This window comes from Pristis pectinata, chromosome 20 (genome assembly GCF_009764475.1).
Source record: "Pristis pectinata isolate sPriPec2 chromosome 20, sPriPec2.1.pri, whole genome shotgun sequence".
NCBI classification, from domain to species: domain Eukaryota; kingdom Metazoa; phylum Chordata; class Chondrichthyes; order Rhinopristiformes; family Pristidae; genus Pristis; species Pristis pectinata.
In genome coordinates, this window is record NC_067424.1 from 40,620,997 (window position 1) to 40,641,621 (window position 20,625).

At 49.2% G+C, this 20,625-nt stretch overlaps 1 protein-coding gene across 1 annotated transcript in view; it reads left to right on the top strand.

The window, feature by feature from the left end:
- The window catches only part of LOC127581058 (signaling lymphocytic activation molecule-like), a 16,123-nt gene extending 4,324 nt beyond the window's left edge, over positions 1-11,799 (top strand). Inside the window, exons 2-6 of the mRNA XM_052035118.1 lie at positions 468-541; positions 3,735-4,022; positions 8,485-8,673; positions 8,855-8,943; positions 10,955-11,799. Coding sequence (XP_051891078.1) covers positions 468-541; positions 3,735-4,022; positions 8,485-8,673; positions 8,855-8,943; positions 10,955-11,077 — 763 coding nt within the window. The 3' untranslated portion in view covers positions 11,078-11,799. The remainder of the gene's footprint in view (positions 1-467; positions 542-3,734; positions 4,023-8,484; positions 8,674-8,854; positions 8,944-10,954) is intronic.
- Positions 11,800-20,625: the final 8,826 nt, after the last annotated feature.

The following is a 20,625-nucleotide window of genomic DNA, read 5'->3' on the forward strand; positions in this document are numbered from 1 at the left end:
AGGAGATAGGCTAGTCTAGCCCCTCGAACTGGATGCTGAACTGCCCCTCAGCATCCCCCTCCCGCACCAGCTGCATGAACAGCTGTCACCGAGAGTTTTACATGTGACAAAGGCCGGGCTCCCGAACACCAAGCAGTATTAGGGTTTTCACTGACCGCACGTCCCCCAGAGATCGCAGGTAGGGGAGGGGGACCTCACCAGTTATAAAGGGCGGGACATTTGATAGGATAACCCTCTGTGCTGTGGCCTTCAGTGGGTCCACTGGCAGGAAGATCCCAGCTGCCGTGAGACCCCATTCAGGGCCAGAACACCCCTCACTCGGACATCAGGAAGGACACAGCCTTCCCGTTAACCTTTGAGGCTGTGAGAATGGCTGAGGATCCCGCAACCTCAGACATTGCCTGTACACTGAGCCCAATATTAATATTTGGGGGCACATAACTGTTCATCCTGTTTCCGTGTTTCAGTAGCCTGAAAGGTGACACGTCCACAGGGGCTGTGACATCTGTCTGTATCCGAGAAGGTCCCGTCATCTTCGAAGGTGCAGCCCAACATCGATAAACAGTGCACTTGCAGAAGCTAAAAGCACTGCTGGTCCTGCAAATTAACATGAGACCAGCAGGATGCACCGTTCATCACCTCACCAAAGGAACAGTTCAGAGAAGGGAGAAGGTGGGAGTGCTCTCAGGTTACACAAACAATTATCTGGTGTCGTTGGAACTTCTGCCGACCAACTCTGCAGCTTCGTAGAAAGGTGTCTTCCTTCAGGCCGGTCTGATTTTCCCCAGACCGCATGGAATTCCAAGGTGTTGCCAAATCCCCTTCACCCAGCCGACACTGGGCTACGCAGTCGGTGTGGGAGGGAATTTCCAACGATGAAAGTTAGTTCAATCTCAGCTCCTACCAATGCTTACAAGCTCAAATTGGCAATCTGCCAGCCTCTTCTGCTTCCACGATGCTCGAAAACACACAAACCTCGTGAAACAGAACTCCTTCAAAAAGCAAACCTCTGTAGTTCACTATCAAAGGCAAATTCCAAAGTATCCCCCACCTTCCAGCATTCCCTTCAGCTCTTTCTTTGGACTTTGTTGAGCTGGGAGAAACTGGAACAGGGAGGTCCGTTGTGTCTGACCCTGCGAGTGTGTGACAGGACAGTGTTAGAGGGAGCTTCTCTCTGTTTATTCTGCTCTCTGGCACTGTTTGACAAGACCCTGTAGAGGAAGGTTTACTCTGTGTGCAACCGGCTTTCTTGCCCTTTATACCCAGGTCTCCATTCAAGTGTGTCAGAGTAGCCTGGGTGAGTACCTGCAGTACATTTTGTAGACAGTACACACTGTGTCTCTGGTGGTGGAGGAAATGAATGTTTAGGGAGGTGGAGGGGGGGCTGATCGAGCTCTGTCCTGGATGGTGTTTGAGAGCTGTTGGAGCTGCACTCCCCCAGGCAGTGGAGAGTGTTCCAATGCACTCGTTCCAATCTGCTCCATTGGACGTCGTGTCTCACAAACCTGACTGAGCACTCGGAAGAGGTGGCTAAGAAGATTGACGAGGGCAGGGTGGTAGAAGTTGTCTGCATGGACGTTAACAAGGTCCCACATGATAGGCTGGTCTACAAGGTTAGAACACATGGGATCCAGGGTGAGCTAGTCAGTTGGATACAAAATTGGTGGTGGGGGTCAAAATTGGTGGTGGCTTTTCAGATTGTGACCAGCGGTGTACAGCAGGGATCGGTGCTGGGTCCACTGTTGTTTATCTTAATACATTAATGGTTTGATTGAGAATGTAGATGGAATGATTAGTAAGATTGCAGGTGACACCAGAATTGGTGGTATAATGGAAGAAGGTTGTCTCAGGTATTTATCAACTGGGATAGTGGGCAAAGGAATGGCAGATAGAATTTAACTCTGACAGCTGTGAAATGATGCATTTTGGTAAGTTAAACCAGGGCAGGACATTCAGTAAATAGCAGGGCCCTGGGACTGTTGCTGAACAGAAAGAGCTTGGGGTACGAGGCCATAGTTCCCTGAAAATGGGCACACAGGTAGACAGGGTGGTGACGGAGGCGGATGGCATGCTTGCCTTCATCGGTCAGGGCACTGAGTGCAAGAGTTGGGATGTTATTCTTGTACAATGTGTTGGTTAGACCACACATGGTTTCTGGTTGCCACACTAAAGGAAGGACGTGATTAAGCTCGAGAGGGTGCAGAACAGATTCACGTGAATATTGCTGGGACTGAAGGCCTCGAGTTACGAGGAGAGATCGGATAGGCTGGGACTGTTTTCCCTGGAGCGCAGAGTGGAGAGGGGAATGCGATGAGGGAGAAAGTGGGGAAGGTGACGGGGAGAGTTGTAGGGAAAATGTTGAAGGAGAAAGTCAAGTGAAAGCAGTGAAAAGGGGGATGGTTGGGGAAAACAGGGATTTGAAAGCGGGAAGGAAGGTTGGGAGGGGGGAAGTACAGCTATAGTGGGGAGGGCAGGAGGGGAAAGGAAAAGGTGAAGGGGCAGGGGAGGAGTGGAGAAAAGGAGGGGCGAGGGAGAGAGAGAGAAATTGAAAGATAAGGGGGTACCCTGGTGAATTTAAAATGAGAGTGAGCCCCAAGTTCTGCATCACATCCAGCTGGAGACGGATCCCCGTCCGTACATTGGTCTCCACTGGAACAACGTCAGAAGCCAGAGTCAGTGTGTCAGAGTGGGAGTGGGACGGACAATTAAAGTGAAAGCAACTGCAAATTCAGGGTCAGCATTGTGCCTGAATGGAGATGTTCTTCCAGGTGGTCACTGATTCTGTGTCTCCAGCGTAGAGGAGACCAAAGTGTGAACACCAAGTGCAGTTCACTGGGTTGGAAGTACATGAGAATCCCCGCTTCAGCTTTTGGGGACCTGGACAGAGTGAAGGGAAGAGGTGAAAGACCAGGTGTTGCCTCTCCTGCGGTTGTGGAGATAGTTCCGCAGGACAGGGAATAGGTAAGGTGCAGGGGGTTCTGCTGGAAGAGGGGTCCAGGGAGCCATGAAGTGAGAGATCCTTCAAAATGCGTAACAGAGAGGGGAGCAGCAGGTACGTCTGGTGATGGAGTCTCATTGAAAGGGGCAGAAAGCACAGACGTTGATCCATTGAACGTGGAGACCAGTGGGGCAGGAGGTGAAGGCCTGAGGATCATTATCCTAGCTTTAAGTGGGGGGGGGGGGGGCGCGGGTGTAAGAGCAGAGATGGAAGAAATGGAACAGATTCAATGAGCGCTCTATCGTGTGCTGGGGACCACGGATAGTGGCAAAGAAAGATCTCAGAATCTTGTCATCATGTGGGCAGGTAGAATGGAGGTGGAGGGACTGGCAGAATAGAATGGGCTCTGTCTTCTGCTGGACCAGATTTAGGGTAGGTCTGGGCTGGATCACACTCAGGTGTATGAGGGACACCAGGACCACTCACAGGGGTGACAGAAAACATGGAATTGGGGAGAATTGCCGGGATACAGAGCCATAAACAGGACAAGGCGGAGAGTTTGTGGATGAGCGTGGGCAGTGGTTGAGAAAGAGTGCGCAGCCCACCTGGGAACTTCCTCCAGCAGCAACTGGCTGAACTGAAGGGTGAGGGAAGGGTTAAACTGGTGGGTGGAAATGAGCTGGGAGCGGCTTAAAGTTCATTTGGGACTGTTGGGGGCGGGGCGGGGGGGGTTGGGGATCGAGGTGTCCACAAGGATCTCCTTTACTCATCTTTCATCTCTCCGTCCCAACCTCAGAGCCCATGTCAGGAACACACATCACGGTTCAGAACATCACCGGGACCTGCAACCTCACCCTGACCTGCTCCGTGACCTCAGGTGACCCCACCAGCTTCAGGTGGTGGAGGGGAGGAGAAGCTGTGGGAAACGACAGCCCCCATCACCTCTGGGAACACGGAGAGACGGTAGAGATTCATCACACAGCAGAGGTGGAGGACGTTGTGTACAGGTGTGAGGCCAGGAACCCCATCAGTGAGGGCACGGCACAGATCCGGCTGTGGGACGTCTGTAAAGTGCACACAACTGGTGAGTGTCAGAGGGAGGAATTGGAATTTAGAGAGGACGGTGCTTCCCTGTCCCAGTGGTGTGTGATAGGACAGTGCAGAGCAGCTTCAACCTGTATCTATCCTGCTCTCTGACACTGTCTGACAGGATACTGTAGAGGAAGGTTTACTCTGGATGCAACCTTCATTTTTTGGCTTTTATACCAAGGCCTCCATTCGCACTTGTCGGCGAAGCCTGAGTGAGTAACTGCAGTGCATTTTGTAGACAGTACACACTGAATCAACTGTGCACTGTTGGCGGAGGGAGGGAGTGCTTAGGGAGGTGGAGGGAGGGAGAGAGTGGTCAGGGAGGGAAGAAGTGGTCAGGGAGGTGGAGGGGGAGCCGATCGAGCAGCTGCTTTTGTCCTGGATGGTGTCCAGAGTTGTTGGAGCTGCACTCACCCAGGCAGTGGAGAGTGTTCCATTGCACTTGTTCCATTGCTATGCGTTGCACTCACCTCCCACAATTTGTTCCTGGGAAATTGTGTCTTACAAATCCAATCGTGCTTTCTGAAGAGGTGACCAAGAGATTGCAAGATCAGGGCAGTAGAAGTTGTCTACAGGATCCTTAGCAAGGTCTTGACACACTTCCACATGGTGGGCTGGTCTGTACATGGGATCCAGGGCGAGATGTCTGGTTGGATACAAAATTGGCTTGGTGGTCGGAGTCAGAGGGTGGTAGTGGAGGGTTGGTTTTCAGGTTGGATGCAGTGCTGGGCCCAATGTTGTTTGTCATCTATATTAATGATTTGGATGTGAATGTAGGTAGCATGGTCAGCATGTTTGTAGATGACTCCAAAATTGGTGGCGTAGTGGACAGTGAAGAAGGCTGTCTGAGGTTACAATGGAATATTGATCAACAGGGAGCGTAGGCCATGAATGGCAGATGGAATTTAACTCAGACAAGAGTGTAGTGATGCATTTTGGTAAGTTAAACCAGGACAGGACCTACACAGTGAATGGTGGGACCCTGGGGAGTGTGGTTGAAGAGAGGGAGCCAGGTGTACAAGTACATAGTTCCCTGAAAGTGGGAACACAGGTGGTGAAGAAGGCAGATGGCGTACAGCCATGGCATTCAGTAGAAGGGTTGGGATGTCATATTAAAACTGTGCAAGACTTTGGTTAGACCACACTTAGAGCACTGTGTGCAGTTCTGCTCACCACACTACAGGAAGGAAGTGATTAAGCGAGAGGCGGTGCACAGGGATTTCATGGGGATGTTACCTGGATTGGAAGGCTTGAGTTATAAGGGGAGATTGGACAGGCTGGGACTGTTTTCCCTGGAGCAAAGGAGGCTGAGAGGTGACATGATGGAGGTAAATAAAATTATGAGATCGCCAGTTTCCATTTCCCATGGTCAGGGTGTCTATAACTAGAGGGCACAGGTTTAAGGTGAGAGGGACAAGGATTAAAAAGGATCTGAGGGGTAAATATTTCACACACAGAGTAGCTGGAATCTGGAATGAGCTGCCAGAGAAGGTGGTGGAGGCAGGAACAGTAACAACATTTAAGAGGCATCTGGACAGGTACCTGACTGAGCAGGTCAGAGAGGGACATGGAATAATGCAGGCAAGTGGGGTTAGTATAGATGGGCATGAGGGTCGGCATAGACACATTGGGCCGAAGGGCCTGTTTCTGCACTGTTCAATTCGATGAAAAGCAAAGAAACGCAGATGCTGGAAATGAGAAGTGAAAGCAGAAAATGATGGAGCTGCTCAGGAAACAGAAGCATATGTTCCTGCATCATTTGTTTTCCCGTCTCTCATTCACTCACTTCCAACTCTTGGACTGAAGAGCTGTCAGTAACAAGCTGCCGGAGGGATTTGTGTGTTTGACCTGCACCCTGACTCTGACCTTCACGTGGGGCCCAGTCGCCCTCTTAATTACGGCTCAGACCGTGACGACACACAAAGGAAATCTCTTGGACAGCAGTGGTGAGTTTCTCCAACAGGTCGGTTTATTCAGGCCCTGTTACAGTGTACACTGGGGAGCACTTTGAGAGAGAGCTCAGAGATACTCCACTGACCCAAAAACTTCCAGCAATTTATAATGTTTGCATTGCAATAGTTCCGTGTGGATTTTACAGTGTGACGACAGTTTATCGGTGACCCACTTCTCTTTGTTCATGTCTGCTGGAGTTACCTCATCTGCTGACATCCTCTCGACAATTGGGTGTTCTGGTCTATTCTGCACTTAGCCTACACACTGACCTCCATATGTTTGTCTCTGCCCCAACTGGCGATGCCTTGCAATCTGAACACCTCCCTGATCTAATTACTGCACTGCCTCTTGTAACATGATCTTTAAGCTACCTTCACTATTGACCCAATTTCCCACCATCCGTTTCCAGTTGGCAGGGCACTTACGTTGACCATATTACACACTGTCCCCAATTATCTTGATTCCCAGAGATTCCTTCCTCTCAAACCTTCACCACCCTGTCTCAGACATCACCTGAAGAACCTTGGTTTTAATCCTTTATCACATGTTCCCCCTGTTCTCATCACTGCTCCCCATTCACAACATCAAACACATTCGTTTTCTCATTTTCCCAACTCCAGTGAAAGCAAGTGACCTGGAATGTTAACTCTATCACTTTCGCAGGCGATACTGCACAGCTTGCTGAGAGTTAGCAGACCCTTCGTCCTGATCCCATTCGCTGTCATCAAAACCTTTCTGTTTGTTTAGCCTTTCATATATCCCCTGCTGCCTTTGCATTCACCAACTATTGATGCCACGTCAGGGTTTACTGAGGGACGGTGTAAGGGATCTGTATTAACATCAGTGGGGATACAGTCAGTGACACAGGGCACTGGGGGAGAGGGAAAGTGTGAGTGATGAAAGCATAATATGTTAGATGCACGGCTAGGTTTAGCAGTGTCAGTGGGGAGGGCAGAGGACGGACTGTGTTGGTCCTTGGATGGTGAGAAGGGAAGGTGTAAAAGGGCAGGTTTTGCATCTCCTGCGTTTGTTGTGAGGAGAGTTTGATGCAGACAGAAGCAGACCGGTTCTTGTTCAGGGATTGTCCTTTCTGAACGCTGAGATAGGAGAAGATGTGGAATTCCGTTTCCGGTACTGGAAGTCACGGAGGATGATCCAGTGAATGTGGAGGCTGGTGGGATGTCGGTGAGAACAAGGGGAGCCCCGTCCTTGTTCAGCTGGACAAGGTGGGGTGAGGGCAGGAATTGGGGGAGATGCAGTTGAGAGTCCTGTCAACTCTGGTAAAGGGGAAGTGTGGTTAAACAAGGGGAGATGCTGTTGCTTCCATGTGAAGCAGCGGTGCACCCGCACGTCCAGTCTGATATTCTGCGTTCAACCAAAACTAAATACAGTTTGTGCGACCGTTTTGCAGAATGTCTCCGTACCGTCCGTAGGAGTGAACCTATCAGTTTAGTTCTCCCTCCCACTCCAACCTGTGTTTGGCCTCCTGCATTGTTTCAGTGAACTCAAAGAGCAGAGCCTCATCCACCTCCATGTGCTCTCCATGTCAGTCCAGGTGAAGGGTGTCGACCCAAAACGTCGACTGTCCATTTCCCTCCATAGATGTTGCCCGACCCGCTGAGTTCCTCCTGCATTTTGTGTGTTACTCCATGTCCTCCAACCTTGTTCACCGACCTCCTGTGTGGGACCTGTGCAAAGCCTTCTGAAAATCCACACCCATCACATCCACGGGTCTCCCCCTCATCTGCTCTGCTACATACATCCTGAAAGAACACCAGCAGATGAGACATGGTTTCTGTTTCATAAATCCATGTTGATTCTGATCACTTGTATTATTATGCTTCAAGTGTCCTGATATCACATTAATTATGACAGATTCCAGCATTGTCCCAACTCGCAGCATCAGCCGGAGAGGTCACTAGTTCCCTGTTTTCTCTCTCTCCCTCCTTTCTGAAACAGTGGGATCACATTTGCTTCCTCCGGTCTGCAGGAACCATTGCAGAACCTGCAGACATTTGTAGGACGATAACCAGAGTGTTCAGTAACGCTACAGACACCTGTTCCCAAACTCTGGAATGGGGATCATCGGATCCTTGGCACTGATCAGTTTTCAGGATCAGAGTACTTCCTTAGTAACCACCAACTTTACTTTCCTCAGTGACACCGGCCACTGGCTCTCCGGTATTTTTGGGAGATGTTTTGTGCCTTTGTTTGTGAAGATGAACAAGCTTTTGTTTAATTCCTCTGCCATTTCCTTAAATCCCCATCACAAATTCTGCCAAATCTGTGTGTCAACCCCAGTCTTCCCCTCTTGTGTATTGGCGAGAAGGGAAGTGGGTGGAGCGAGTGACGTGAGGGGTGAGTGGAGGGGACTGAGGCACGGTGTTGGGGTGACGGGGAGTTTTCTCTGGCCTGAGGTGGGATGGAGTGGATCCGTCGATCCCGTGTCACTGGGAGCGTGAGGATTGGATTAGTCATGGAATCTTCTCTCGTCCCCGGTGCAGCACCCAATACAACAACAACATCCGATACAACACCACCCATGTTTCAGCTAACGACCCTGCTGATTGTTCTGGCGGTGCTGGTGATCTTCCTGATCTCTGCTCTCATCGTGATTCCCTTGGTCATCTGGAGGAGAAGGGCGGCCAGAAGGGAAATGGCTGCAGAAAGGGATATGTCTTCAGGCACTGAAGGCAAGTGGTTCTGACACCCAGTCCGTGAGGCTGGGGGTTGGGGGAGGGAGGGAGAGGGGGTGGGGGCAGGGTAGGGGTGGATGGAATGGTGACATCGGGGGAGTGGAGGGAGGAGTTAGATGGCGGACAATGGGGAAGGGTTTCAGTATGGACCCTGTCACCTCTGCTCTCTGTCCCACAGGCCCAGCGGAGACCAGCACCGTTTATGCAGATCTTCGGTGGACGCAGAACCATCATGCGAGCCAGCATCCCCCTGTGGGGAACAAGAGGGTAACGGCAGTCACATCACCTCAGGGAAGGGGGGAACTGGGGGTTCGAACCCCCCAAACCCCTGGGACCACCCTCACCATCCCCAGGACAGACAGAACATAAGGTCCCACTGGGAATCTGCACAATCCCAGGATCAACCACAGGTCCCTGTCACGGGAGTTCCTTCCACCCAGTGCTGTGGAACTGAGCACCACACACTGAGGCATAGCAAGATCCTACGTACCAATGAGGAACCAGCTGAATCTTAGCCTCAGCGATGTCCAGGCCTCAGGCAGATATAACAGGAATTGAATGCACCTTATATCCACACTCCATGTACACAACCAGTTAATGGCATACATAGTGACCTGTACACCCAGTCACTGGGGTACACTGGTCTCCCACACACCAGTCTCTGGGGTACACTGTCCCAAACACACCCAGTCACTGGGGTACACTGCCCCCACACACCCAGTCACTGGGGTACACTGGTCTCCCACACACCAGTCACTGGGGTACACTGTCCCAAACGCACCCAGTCACTGGGGTACACTGCCCCCACACACCCAGTCACTGGGGTAGACTGTCCCCCCAACACCAGTCACTGGGGTACACTGCCCCCACACACCCATTCACTGGGGTACACTGCCCCCACACACCCAGTCACTGGGGTACACTGTCCCCACACTCCTAGTTATGCACAATTGTGTCTGTTTATTTGATGGTCACTCTTCGATTTAACATTCAAGCTGCTCAGCAGTTTTTTGAGTTCAGTGAGAATGTGCTGAGAATGAAAGATCTGTGATGTCGGGTTAGTGTCAGTGTTTGATATTTAGTGCTTGGGGCGTGTTGCTGACTGGAGATTCTGTCTCCATGTATCCCTGACCCCCTGTCCCCGTGTGTCCTGTCCCTGTGTGTCCTGTCCCCGTATATCCCCGTCTCCGTTTGTCATGTCCCATGTGTCCTGTCTTGGTGTGTCCCTGACCCCCTGTGTCCCTGTCTACGTGTGTCCTGTCCCCATGTGCGCCTGTCTCCATGTATCCCTGACCCTCTGTGTCCCTGTCTCCGTGTGTCCCTGTCCCATGTGTTCTGACTCTGTGTGTCCCTTCCCCGCGTGTCCCCGTCCCCGTGTGGCCCGTCCCTTTGTTTCCCTGTCCCTATGTGTCCCTGTCCCTGTGTGTCCCGTCCCCGTGTGTCCCTCCATTCATATGTCCCCCCCGTCCCCGTGTGTCCCTCCATTCATATGTCCCCCCCGTCCCCATGTGTCCCTCCATCCATGTGTCCCCCCCGTCCCCGTGTGTCCCTCCCGTGCCTTGTCCTTGTGTGTCCCATCCCCATGTGTCCCGTCCTTGTGTGTCCCCTTCGTGTCTTCTCCCCAAGTCTCTGTCCCCGCGTGTCCTCTCCCCGTGTGCCCCTGTCCCCAAGTCTCTGTCTCTGTGTGTCCTGTCCCCATGTGTCCTGTCCCTTTGTTTCCCTGTCCCCGTGTGTCCCGTCCCCGTGTGTCCCTGTCCCCAAATCTCTGTCTCCGTTTGTCCCATCCCCGTGTGTCTCTCCATCCATGTGTCCCCTCTGTCCCCGTGTGTTCCTGTCCCCCTGTGTCTTGTCCTTGTGTGTCCCATCCCCATGTGTCTCATCTCCATGTCTTCTCCCCAACTCTCTGTCCCCGTGTGTCCCATCCCCGTGTGCCCCTGTCCCCAAGTCTCTGTCTCCGTGTGTCCCTGTCCCTGTGTGTCTTGTCCTTGTGTGTCCCGTCCCCGTGTGTCCCGTCCCCGTGTGTCCCGTCCCCGTGTGTCCCGTCCCCGTGTGTCCTGTCTCCAAGTGTCCCCGTGTCCCTTCCCCATGTGTTCTATCTCCATGTGTCCCTGTCCCCGTGTGTCCCTTCCCCGTGTGTCCCTCCCTCCATTTGTCCCCGTCCCCGTGTGTCCTGCCTCCATGTGTCCCGTCCCTGTGTATCCTCTCCCCGTGTGTCCCACTCTCCGTGTGTCCCTGAACTGCCCCAGTGTGGGACTGACAAGCTCTGTTTCTGTTACAGTGTGTCAGTCTGGAGGTCAGTGCCGAGAACCCCAGCACAGAGTATGCGGCAGTGGTGTACCGTGCGAAACCCTTCCCTGGAAGGGCTGAGGACAGAGCCCATGGACAACGTCCCGCAGTCTAGGCTGAATCCTCCCTCCCTCCACACCAGCACAAGGACGGCACAGATCCTCAGGAGGAGCCGCTGGTCAATTGGAGGTTGGGGGATACAGGGGGTTCTCTGTGTCCCACTCATGTGGTGGGACCCACGAGACATCATTGTTATGAGCCAGGTTGCTACTTGGTATGTGTCCCTTTAAGGCACCTGGACAGTGGTGTAGTGGCGTGTGTGTGTGTGGCTTTATCTGACTACTGCGAGGGAAAATAAAGACTATAACTGGAGCATAGTGGCAGTTGCACAGAGGGAGAGAGAGAGAGAGAGAGAGAGTTGGTGGCACTGACTGCGGGTCTCTGTATCTATGGATGAAGAACAGTAGCTGTGGCTGTCACTGTACAATCCATGTATGGATTTGTGGAACAATCTGTGGCGTCCACTCTGTCGTTAACCTGTACTGGGAAGCAGGTATGTCTGTGGGTGGCCATGTGTCGAGTGCCCTCGGTGTGGCAGATATTTCGGAACAAAGCAATGGTGATTGAGGCGTCGTATAGTTCCATCGTGGAACTTGTGGATTTCATAAATTCCTTCTCTCTATAGTTACTCTACATTCTCCTGTGGTTTTCAGAAGCCTTTGCTCATCATTCTACTTTATGACTCGCTGAACTGAACTTTGAGAACTTTTCCTAGACTTGGGGGTTTGGGAATTTGCCACACACACACTTCGGGTTTACTTTGGGGTCACTGTTTAATATCTAATGTTTTTATTTCTCTTATCATTACAGGTAGTGATTAATAATAGATTCTAATGTTTAAACATGGCTCGTTGTGTTTCTATTGTTGCTGGTATGTAACAAATTTGGGGGCTCATCCGGGATCGATCCCAAGATTGAAGAGAGTGGTCCGGGATCGAACTCAGGACTGGTAGGAGAGGTCTGGGTTTGAAACAAAATGGGGACAATATGTTGTCCTGAAATCAATTTTCCCTTTCCGTCCGCTGTAAATAACACAATGCCACGAGGTCGATTCGAACAAATACCTTTATTAACGGTGCACCACTAGGAGAATTCTCTTCAGCACTCACTAAAAGTCGCCTCCCGAGTTCTCCCCGAACAAAGGGCAGACAGACATTTATACAGGAATTGTCACACACGTCCCATGCAAACGGCGCCGTGAGTTTCGGTCAAGCTATAGAGATCCCGAGACAGCTATCACAACTTTTGTCTCAGTATAATTGAGTTATAATCAAGGCTTTCAAAGGCAGGTATCACCCTTCATTGTTCAGACCAAGTCTTCACCTCGATCTTAATTACACTCAGTATCGCCACCGTCTGACATAGCAGAATGGTCCGTTACCCGAAACAAAGGCAGTTAACATACTTAACATTCCAACCTAACTAGTGGGTCAGCAGCTTGCTTGTCCTTGCTAAAGAAATATAAATGCATATATATATATATATATATATATATATATATATATATATATATATATATATATATATTTTGTTTGCCAGTTATAGGTATGGTTGCAATTCTTAACCCTTCACTTCCTCATTCCCTCCTTTTTATCATTTCATGATAAACTAGAGCGGCGCTGAGAACGGGGCCAAGAGCTCATTAATAAGGACCTTGCAACAGGTATTTAGACAGGCCAGCAACACACAGCATAATATTATAATCACTATTAGTCCCACAGCTCCATGCAGCAGGTATGATGCCCACGACCCTCCTGGCAGCCACCCCAACCAACTTGTCCCTCCTGTAATTTCCCTGTCTAAAGCTATCTACTTGCGTCTGAATGTCCTGAATGGCATGGAGATGTTGTAGGACTCATCTCTCACGTTGGTGATACATTTCTCCCCAACTATAGCACATACTCCTCCTTGCTGAGCTAGCTGGTAGTCCACAGCATACCGGGTCTGCTGGGCATAAAGTTGAAGCTCTGCCAGTTCCCGGTTCACCGCCTTCGGGCCCTCCATAGTACTGTTTCCCAGTGCAGCCAGTCCACAAATAAGGTAGTTCCGGTTGTTTGCGCCTATAGTTCCTGCCGAACCCCCCAGAGAGAGAGTACTCAGGAATCCATGGCCTAACAATGCTAAGGGAGATCCCAATGACATAGGATCCCTCCAATCCTCACAGAACTCCTCACTAACTGACTGCACCACAAGTCTTTGTTGGACATGAGCCTTCCGGGGGCAGGGGACCGTGACCGGCCCGATCGTTCCTATTGCAAACCAGGCTGGCAGAGTGGGGGTGGCTGTGGTGTAAGTGCCACTAAAGAGGAACACATACCCTTCCTTAGCCCGGTAGCAGGTTACATTTCCCGATTGCCGTGGACTGGGCATTCGAGAATACCAAGAGATCCCAGCAACATTTCTCCCATGCTCCCTCAGGTAATTCTCCCTGGTTAGCCATTCTAAAGAGACATTAGACAATCTCACGTGGGTCCCGTTCCCTTCTCCACAAACCCATTGCTCTCCTGCAAGTAACGTAGCACACCTGGTGGCAGCGCACTCACAGCTAAACCATCCCCCTTTAAACCCGCAATTCCTCTCTGTACAGGTAGTGGCGGCACATGTTATCGTATGCTGTACAATTGCTAGCCCACAACCCCACCCTCTGCCGGTGAAACAGTGGGAGAAGGACTGGTGGTGGGCTGTACTACTAGGTCCTGTAACTGTTCCTTGCAAGCATTTACCCGGCAGCACCCTCCTGTAAGTTCCCATGTGTCCAACACACTTTGTTTTTGTAAATTCATACTTTAAGAGGGCCCTGGGGCTCCAGCTTGGTTTGGCTATAAAAAGGCCTTCCGGTGACTCTGCCAAGGGGTAACAAACGGTGCGATTCCCATGTAGGTGCATATGTATTTGTAAAACAAATTATCCTCTGACGCCCACACAAGAGTACTAGTAAAGGTGAAGAGTCCGAATTTAAAAGGTATTAGCTTTCCTCCCGTGGCCATCGTTTGCAGTCGCTCAGATGAATCCAACGTTCCTGGCCTTTTACTTTCCTGGCTGTCGGTGTTTGGAGTAGTATCTGGAAGGGGCCTTTCCACCGAGGTCCCAGTTTAGGGCGCTCCCAATCCTGTATCAGTACCGAGTCTCCGATTTCCAGGTCAGGCAATTCCGTGTTCTGCCCTTGAGGTGGTTTAAAGGCACTCTCCACCTGAGAATGAAGAAACTTTAAAGAGGACGTAAGTTGTCTGAAATACCTTTGTAGTTCATCCCCCATGATATTAAGGTCAACCTGTGTGGGGGTTGGGTGGCAGCGTCCCATGGGGTTCTTCCCGGACGCCCATAGACGATTTCGGCAGCCGATGCCCCGGTGGCTGAGTGGGGGGTGATTCTCATATGGTATAATGCTAAGGGGAGAACCTTCAACCAGTTTAGACCTGTCTCTGACACTAATTTGGTTAGTTTATTCTTAAGGGTGCTGTTAGCTCTCTCTACTACACCTGCTGACTGAGGGTGGTAGGTGCAGTGGAACTGCTGTTCGATATGCAGTGCCTCGCACAATTCCTTATTTATTTTCCCTATGAAGTGGGGGCCATTGTCAGAACTCATCCATCAGGGTGCCCCAAACCTTGGTATAACCTCTGTAAGTAATAACTTTACCACCATTGAGGCCTTATTGTTAGTGGTTGGAAAAGCTTCAATCCATCTACTAAATACATCAACAATAACGAGCCAGTACTTGTAACAATGTACACGCGGTAATTCAGTAAAGTCGAGTTGTAAACATTCAAAAGGACCACCTGGCAAGGGGGTTTTGCCTGGGGTGCACTTCACCCCTTTCCCAGCATTGGTTTGTTGGCATATCAAACACGACCGTATTTTGCCTTGTGCTGCTTCCTCCAATCTGGAGTGCGACGAAGTACGTAGTAAAATGTTACTCATTCCCTCCTTGCCAAGGTGGGTGTCAGAATGTAGGCAGTCAATAAGCATTGGTAACAAAGAATCAGGTATACATACTTGACCGACTGGAGTAACCCAGAGGCCGTGTAGCGTGGAGTGCGTACACCCGTGCGCCTTCCACATTTGTTTTTCTGAGTCAGGGGCGTCCCCCTGTAAGTGTTGCACAGTGACCATGTCTGGGGTGCCCAGCGTTGCTATCTTTGGCTTACACACAACTGCTTGTTTTTCCATAGTGGAAACGATTTTAGACCCCTGGTGTGCTGCCAATTTCGCTTCTGTACCTGCCCTGTTATTGCCCTGGGTTATTAGGGAGGCATCTGAAAGGTGAGCGGAGCATTTAATGATGGCCAATTTGTCTGGGAGGAGGATGGCTTGGAGGAGGTTCTCTACATAAGCCGCAATCTGTATGGGGCTACCTGTAGAGGTCAGAAATCCCCTGTGTGCCCAGAGTTGGCCAAAATCATGGGCAACTCCAAAAGCATAGTGGGAGTCAGTGAAGATGTTAGCTACTTTGTCCTTGGCTAAAATGCAAGCTCGGGTCAGGGCAAAGAGTTCTGCTTTTTGGACAGAGACTGGGGGCTGCAGAGATGCAGATTCCACACTCTGGGAGTCGTTTACCACGGCATAGCCGCTAAGGTGGGTGCCCTGTTCAGAAATGTAGGAACTACCGTCGACGTACAGGTTTAAGTGGGCTGACTGGATGGCCTTATCTGAAAGGTCTGGGCGGGGTGCAGTTAAAAAGTGGTTACACATTAGACAGTCATGAGGTGGGTCTGCAAGATCCTCAGGTGGGGCCTCTAGGAAGGTGGCAGGATTAATGGTCGTACAGTAGGCAAAAGTGAGGAGTGGGTTATTCAGGAGTGCTACCTCATATCTGTTTAAGCGGGCCTGGTGTTGCATCTGGTGAGAAGTTAAGAGTGCCGTTACAGTATGGGAGGAATAAACTATCACTGCCTGTTGCAGGGTTATATTGGAGGCTGCTGTTACTAGGGAATAAATGGCTGGAAGCATTTGTGATCATGGCGGAAGTCCCCCTGCAACTGGGTCCAGCCGAATGGAGTAGTATGCCACCAGTCTTTTCCTATCCCCATGGGTCCTAGGTAATTACAAGAGGGTGGTGGTGGTGGTCCACAAGGGGGCCCGTACACTGGGGTTCTTAAGTCATTGGGGTACAGTGGGTATCCTTTACCGGACCAGTCAACCCCTTCTGGAACGCAAAATTGCCGCTCCATTTGATAGCCCGTATTGTCGGAGTAGGAAGGTTGGGGCCGAGGGGGTCTCTGCACCATTTCCTATTTTACCTTTGTGGCTTTCGACTCGCACCCGTTACTCCAGAAGTGGACTAGCGCCCTCCTCATGGCTTGTCGTGTGTGGTCAGGCCAGTTCATGTCATTAGTGCAGATAGCTGAAGCCACTCCCGCAGGGATGCATTGTAGTAGGAGGGCGTTAAACTGGGGGGAGGCATTCCCTCTGTTGTAGGCATCGTCCCCCGCATAGGTACCGTAAAGTGAACAGAAACGGTCCCAAAAGTCTGGGCCGTCCTCACCATGTTTCGGTCGGCATTCTAAAACTTTAGTTATGTCAATAGGCTGTTGAAGGGTTTTGCGAAGGGCAGTTCTAATAGATTCTCAGACGGACACCGACTCTGATTCTACCACTGATTATGGCGACCCTACAGATCCCAGCCTACCAACCATGTTGAATGGGGTTCAGGGAGCCAAGGTTAAGAAACAATTCCCCATATCGGAATGGTCCATTACCCAAAACAAAGGCAGTTAACATACTTAACATTCCAACCTAACTAGTGGGTCAGCAGCTTGCTAGTCCTTGCTAAAGAAATATAAATGCATATATATATATATTTTGTTTGCCAGTTATAGGTATGGTTGCAATTCTTAACCCTTCACTTCCTCAGATAGAGCTGATAAATTTCTTTGCGATTGGTTTGTGGGTGCGGAAACCAGCAGCAATGGATATTGATGCATTTTTAGAATCACCAACCTTCGAGGAATTGCAGGGAGTGACAAAGGAAGAGGTGTTGAACATTGCTGAACAGTTAAACCTTGAAGCAGTAAAGTGGTGTATGACAAAAGCAGGTATTCATAGAATGATAGTTGACTGTTATATGGATAAGGGGCAGTGAGGTGCGTGAGTTGGAACAGTTTCAGGAAACTGTTCTAACTCACGCACCTCAATGCCCCTTATCCCCTGCCACTGCCCCCAGAGATCTCTGATGCCCAGGTACAGCTGGCACAGATGCGGTTCGAAGAAAAGAAGCTTGAGATAGAACACAGGAGACTAGAGATGGAACACAGGGGGATGGAGTTAGATAGGGGGCAACGGGAGAAACAGCGACCGCATGAGTTAGAAATACTGAATCGTGGGCGTTCTGTTTCTGGTGGTGGTTTTATGGCCAGTAGGGAGGTTCAATTAGTCCCTCCATTTGAGGAAGATCAGGTGGATCAGTATTTCCAATATTTTGAAAAAGTTGCTGAGAGTTCAAAGTGGCTACGGGACAGATGGTCTCTTATGTTACAGAGTGTGATTAAAGGTAAAGCTCAACAAGATTATTCTATCTGTTACTGAAGCAGCTGACTATGGGAAAGTAAAACAGGCCGTGCTTAAAGCCTATGAATTGGTTCCTGAAGCTTATAGGCAAAAGTTTAGGGATCTGAGGAAATCTGTGGACCAGACATACATGGAATTTGCTGATGAAAAGAGTGTGCGTTTTGAACGATGGTGCACGTCTAGAAATATAGATGAAGATTATAACAGACTGAAATAATTGATTTGAGTGGAAGACTTTAAAAGGTGTGTCCCGGGTGACTTAAAAACATATTTAAATGAGAAGGAGGTGGAAACTTTGCAAGAAAATGCAAGGATGGCAGATGAGTTTGCTTTAACCCATATGTCTAAGTGGGGACAAACTAAGACCTTCCAAAAGAGTTATAGGGATAATCCAGGTAAACCAGAGGTTAAATTGGGAATTAGTACAAAGCAAGTGCTGGAGAAACCTGCTGAGTGTACTTGTTATTACTGTCAAAAACCTGGTCATGTGGCAGCTAATTGTTCCCTTTTGAAGACCATGCCAAAGGCTTGTTTTCACATAGTTAAACCCTCGCTTGCAGATGCTCAAGATTTTCTGGAATCTGAGGATTGAACGACTCTGTAATTTTCTTCATAAACATCACTTCTTTATTTTTGATAACTTTTTACGAATACTTTGAATGTTTATGTGCTTTGATTTTTGATCTTTCTTTTGATACGTTATTTTACATATATTCTTCTGAGGTTTTTTTTACTAATAAACCCACAAAGATACTTGTTATTCCATGGTTTTGAAACTTATTTTTGAGTTTATGTTTTAGAACCATAGAACCATAGAAAACAGGCCATTCAGCCCTTCTAGTCTATGCCGAAACATTATTCTGCTAGTCCCATTTACCTGCCCCCAGCCCATACCCCTCTAGACCTCTCTCGTCCATGTATTTATCCAATTTACTCTTAAAAGTTAAGAGCGAGCCCGCATTTACCACAGTAGATGGCAGCCCGTTCCACACTCCCACCACTCTTTGAGTGAAGAAGTTCCCTCTAATGTTCCCCCTAAACCTTTCCCCTTTCACCCTAAAGCCATGTCCTCTCATACTTATCTCTCCTAATCTAGGTGGAAAGAGCCTACTTGCATTAACTCTGTCTATACCCCCCATCATTTTGTAAACCTCTATCATATCTCCCCTCATTCTTCTCTGCTCCAAGGAATAAAGTCCTAACATGCTCAGTCTTTCCCTGTAACTCAACACCTGAAGACCTGGCAACATTCTTGTAAATCTCCTCTGCACTCTTTCAATCTTACTGACATCCTTCCTGTAGTTCGGCGACTAGAACTGCACACAATATTCTAAATTTGGTCTCACAAATGACTTATACAACCTCACCAAAACATTCCAACTCCTATACTCAATACTTTGATTTATAAATGCCAGGATGCCAAAAGCCTTTTTTACAACCCTGTCTACCTGTGACTCTACTTTCAGGGAATTATGTATCTGAACTCCCAGATCCCTTTGTTCCTCCGCACTCCTCAGTGCCCTACCATTCACTGTGTACGTCCTCCCTTGATTTGTCCTTCCAACATGCAACACCTCACACTTGTCTGCATTAAATTCCATCTGCCATTTTCTGGACCATTTTTCCATTTGGTCCAGATCCCTCTGCGAGCTTTGAAATCCTTCCTCGCTGTCCACAACGCCTCCAATCTTAGTGTCATCCACAAACTTACTGATCCAATTTACCACATTATCGTGTAGATCACTGATATATACAACAAACAACAATCGTCCCAACACAGATCCCTGAGGCACACCACTAGTCACATGCCTCCAATCTGAGAAACAATCATCCACAACCACTCTCTGTCTTCTCCCACTCAGCCAATTTCGAATCCAGTTTACAACCTTTCCATGGATACCCACTGACTGAACCTTCTGAACTAATCTCCCATGTGGGACCTTGTCAAAGCCCTTTCTAAAGTCCATGTAGACAACATCCACAGCCTTACCTTCATCTACTTTCTTAGTGATCTCCTCAAAAAACTCCACAAGATTCGTTAAACACGATCTACCACGCAGAAAGCCATGCTGACTATCCTTAATCAACCCTTGGCTGTCCAAATACTTATATGTCCTATCTCTCACAACACCTTCCAATAATTTACCCACTACTGATGTCAGGCTCACTGTCCTGTAATTACCTGGTTTACTCTTCGAGCCTTTCTTAAACAATGGAACAACATGAGCTATCCTCCAGTCCTCTGGCACCACACCCGTGGCTAAGGAAATTTTAAATATATCCGCCAGGGCCCCAGCAATTTCTACACTAGTCTCTCTCAAGGTCCCAGGCAATATTTTGTCAGGCCCTGGGGATTTATCTACCTTAATTCACTGTAAGGCAGCAAGCACCTCCACCTTTATAATCTCTATATGTTCCATGACACTAGTGTTTGTTTCCCTTCCTTCCATTTCCACACTGCCAGTTTCCTGAGTAAATACTGATGCAAAAAAACTGTTTAAGATCTCCTCCAGCTCCTGAGGCTCCATGCATATACGACCACTCTCATATTCTATGGGACCAATTCTGTCTCTCACTATCCTTTTGCTCTTAATATACCTGTAGAAACCCTTTGGGTTTACCTTCACATTATCTGCCAAAGCAGCCTCATGTCTTCGTTTTGCCTTCCTGATTTCCTTTTTTAGTATTTTCCTACATTTCCTATACTCTTCAAGTACCTCATCCATTCCTAGTTGCCTATACCTGCCATACACCTCTCTCTTTTTCTTAACCAGCTCACCAATATCCCTTGAAAACCAAGGTTCCCTATGCTTGTTACCTTTGCCTTTAATCCTGACAGGAACATACAAACTCTGCACTCTCAAAATTTTGTCTTTGAAGGCTTTCCATTTACTGAGCACATCCTTGCCAGAAAATAACATCCCAATCCACCCTAACAAGATCCTTTCTCATTTCCACAAATTGACCTTCCTCCAATTTAGACCCTCAGCCCAAGGACCAGACCTGTCCTTATCCAGAATTAACTTGAAACTAATGACATTATGGTCACTGGACCCAAAATGTTCACCTACACATACTTCTGTCACCTGACCTGTC